The sequence below is a fragment of the Rhipicephalus sanguineus genome, chromosome 7 (assembly GCF_013339695.2).
Source record: "Rhipicephalus sanguineus isolate Rsan-2018 chromosome 7, BIME_Rsan_1.4, whole genome shotgun sequence".
Taxonomy (NCBI): domain Eukaryota; kingdom Metazoa; phylum Arthropoda; class Arachnida; order Ixodida; family Ixodidae; genus Rhipicephalus; species Rhipicephalus sanguineus.
Window position 1 is genome coordinate 70,496,991 of NC_051182.1, and position 3,470 is coordinate 70,500,460.

Here is a 3,470-nt window from a genome sequence, read left to right on the forward strand (position 1 = left end):
AATATTTAAAAGCAACCAGTTACATCTTACAGTTAACAAACTTCGTTCTTGGTAATTTTTTTATTTTGAAATCTTCAAATGCAATATAAAACTCAAGCCGCGCAGTTCTACCCCATGTAACGGCTTCCTTTCCGCTACAGCCTGCTCCTCCGGCTCCACTATGTACAACGCGCGCGGGGAACCAAATTTACTAGATGCGAAGCAGCTTTTGCTCGGGGCTGTGTCCGTAGGTCCGTAGTTTTATTTATTTATTTACAGATTACCTACATCGCCATATAGGCATTACGTAGGGGGGGGGGGGGGGAACAAAAACATAACCAGAATAAAGGAACACTTGCAGGGATATATACACACATATAGAAATATCAACAAAACATTATCAGGAGTAACATGAGTATAGATCACCAAATACAATTTAGAGACATGTAGTACATACATTTGTTGTTGCAAGAACAATTTCACAACATGGAAAAAAATAAATCATTATCTGTTATATTTACTAAGTCGTCTGTTAAACTGTTCCAATCTCTTATTGTTTTAGGAAAGAACGAGTAGAAAAAAGTGTTGGATCTGCATTTAAAGGTAGAAATCTTTTTGCTATTATCACAGCGAGTGGATGTGTAGGATGGTTCAACAAGGTAGCTATGACGATTAATACCTGTGTTAGAGTTATAGATCTGGTGCAACAGCTTAAGCCGTAGTTTCTGTCTACGTACACGGAGCAGATCCCATCCCAAGGTGGCCTTCATTTGAGAAACACTGGCGTAGGGGCTGTAATTATTTAAAACAAACCTTGCCGCTTGGTTCTGAAGTTTTTCAAGTCTATTTATAAGATAGTCTTGGTGGGGGTCCCATATTACGCATGCATAGTCAAGTATGGATCTGACTTGCAAAAAATATAAAGTTTCCTTGATTTCGCGCGTCGCCTGTTTGAAATTCCTGCGGATAAAGTGAAGCATCTTGCTAGCTTTTGCTATGGCCGTGTCAATATGTTTGTTCCATGTAAACGATTCGGTAAAGTAAACGCCGAGGTACTTATAATCGCTGTGTATGTTGATAGGGACGTCATAGATGTTATATCGATGCTCTGATTTGGATGTCTTCCTTGAGAAGCTCACGCTGCAACACTTTTTTATATTCAAATGCATGTTCCACTTTTTACACCAGTCCGCTATGTGATCTAGGTCAGTTTGTAAAGTGTGTATATCATTTTCAGTCGCAATTTCTCTGTATATGACACAGTCGTCAGCAAATAATTTTATGGGAGATCTAATGTTTTCAACTATGTTGTTTATGTAGATTAGGAACAATAAGGGCCCTAAAACGCTTCCTTGGGGAACTCCCGAAGTCACTGCTATTGACGAAGATTTGACATTATTTAGGACGACGGACTGGGTTCTACCATTTAAGTAATTTCGTGTCCATGTTTGAACATTTTTATTTATGTTTAATGCAGCAAGCCTTACATCCAAGAGCTTATGCGACACAGTATCGAATGCTTTTTGGAAATCTATAAAAACAGCGTCTACCCGACTACCGTTATCAATGGCTTTGGATACGAAATGCTGAAATTCTATTAGTTGGGTGTTACAGGAATAACCTTTCCGGAAACCGTGCTGGGAGGGAGTAAAGAAAGCGTCTGAATCAAGGAATTTAAATATGTTTGAATGTAAAATGTGTTCAAAGATTTTGCAACATATCGACGTTAAAGAGATTGGCCTGTAATTTTCTCTCAGTTTTCTGTCTCCAGTTTTAAAAACGGGTGTAACGTTTGCCGTTTTCCAATCCTGAGGGATAAGACCAGTTTCAAGGGAGAGTTTATAGATGATACTTAAATACGGAGCAATGATGTCATGACACTCTTTGAGGACTACTGGGGATAGTCCATCAGGTCCAATGGCTTTTGTTGCGTCTAAGCGGCGTAATAATGAATCGACGCCACTAACATCAATTTCAATGTCAGACATCATATTGCTCTGGACGGTATTGTTTAGAAGCGTTGTCTGCTCGGTAGTTTCATGCGAAAAGACTGATTGAAAATATTGATTAAAGCATTCCGCCCTCTGGAAGTCTGACGTCACGGTTTCGCCGTCGACACTTAAAGGTGGTATAGATACATCTTCTTTTCGGTTCTGCTTTACATATTTCCAGAATGACTTCGGGTTTTGCTTTAAGTCATTGCCTAATTTAACAAAAAATGAATCTTTCGCCGATTTAATTGTTACTTTTAATAAATTATTTATTCCCTCTAAGCGCTTTTGGTTTACCAGACTGGAGTTAGCAGAAAATATTTTATACGCGCGTTTAGCTTTCCTAATAAGTTTGCGTATTTCTGTGTTAAACCAAGGTTTATGCGTTTTTTTTTTTACGCAAGTACCTACATGGAACGTGACTTTCGACCAATCTGAGTATTTTGTCGCGGAACGTTGACCACAGAGCCAACGGACAGCGTGCTTTTGACATATGCTGAAAAGTAGGGAAGAAGTTTTCTAGTTCATTTCTAATAGCAGCGTAATCTCCTCTGTCGTAGCTGAACACTTTTCTTCGTGGAGTTTGTGATGCCCGTACACGCTGTACGCCAAGCTCTGCGACAACGGCCCTGTGATCGCTAATACCTGGGCAAACAGTAATCCCCGATACTAAGTTTGGTTCATTGCAAAGCACCAGGTCTAAAATTGAGTTTTCTCGTGTAGGTTCCAGCACGTACTGCTGCAAACCATACAATCCGAGCAGTTCTTCAAACTCTGAGTAGATACGGGAGCCATCACCAGCTACGCGTCCAGCAGTCCAATTGAAGTTCGGCAAGTTAAAATCTCCACCGAGAAATACGCTGTTAGGCATAAAAGATAGCGCATCAGACAGAAAACCGAATGATTCACTTCTGCCCGGTGGGCGATAGTATGTCCCAAACGCGACATTGTTTCCCTTGGGTAAATTCACGAGGCACCAGACAGATTCAGAGTTGTTTTCAAAAAGAATTTCAGTGCTTGGCAATGTATTTGATATTAAAAGAAACACTCCCCCGCCATGCCCATGTCTATCTTTCCGATAGACAGTAAAACCTGGCGGAAAAATTTCCACATTACACACAGAGTCATCCAACCATGATTCAGTGCCCATTACAATTTGAGGCTTAATGGTTGCTACCAAGGACATGAAACTATCGACTTTGTTCTTTATACTGCGACAGTTTACTAGCAGAACAGAAAGCCGTTCAGGCAGTGAACAGCAGAGTGTGTTGTCATTGAGGGAAACAGAATTTATTGTAGGTCATTTGCCTCTATCCATTTGCGCATGCGCCCTTAGTGGGACTGGCGTCTGCGTGTCGCTATCCCAGACAAATGTTTGCCCATTGATAATCAGTTTATCATAACTCAGACGTACACGATTTTCTTTGCAGTCTCTTTTATCTTTCGCATAGTTCCACAGCTGTCGCCTTTTTTCTTGCACGGCCTGGCTAAAATCCTCGG

General features: G+C 40.6%; 1 protein-coding gene across 1 annotated transcript; it reads right to left on the reverse strand.

The window, feature by feature from the left end:
• Positions 1-1,587: 1,587 nt before the first annotated feature.
• Positions 1,588-3,264, reverse strand: LOC125759117 (uncharacterized; the record flags this gene model as incomplete). Its single annotated transcript, XM_049417414.1, has 2 exons — positions 1,588-1,616; positions 2,382-3,264. Coding segments are annotated over 2 exons (912 nt in total), but the record flags the coding sequence as incomplete, so codon positions are not given.
• Between the last annotated feature and the right edge of the window lie 206 nt (positions 3,265-3,470).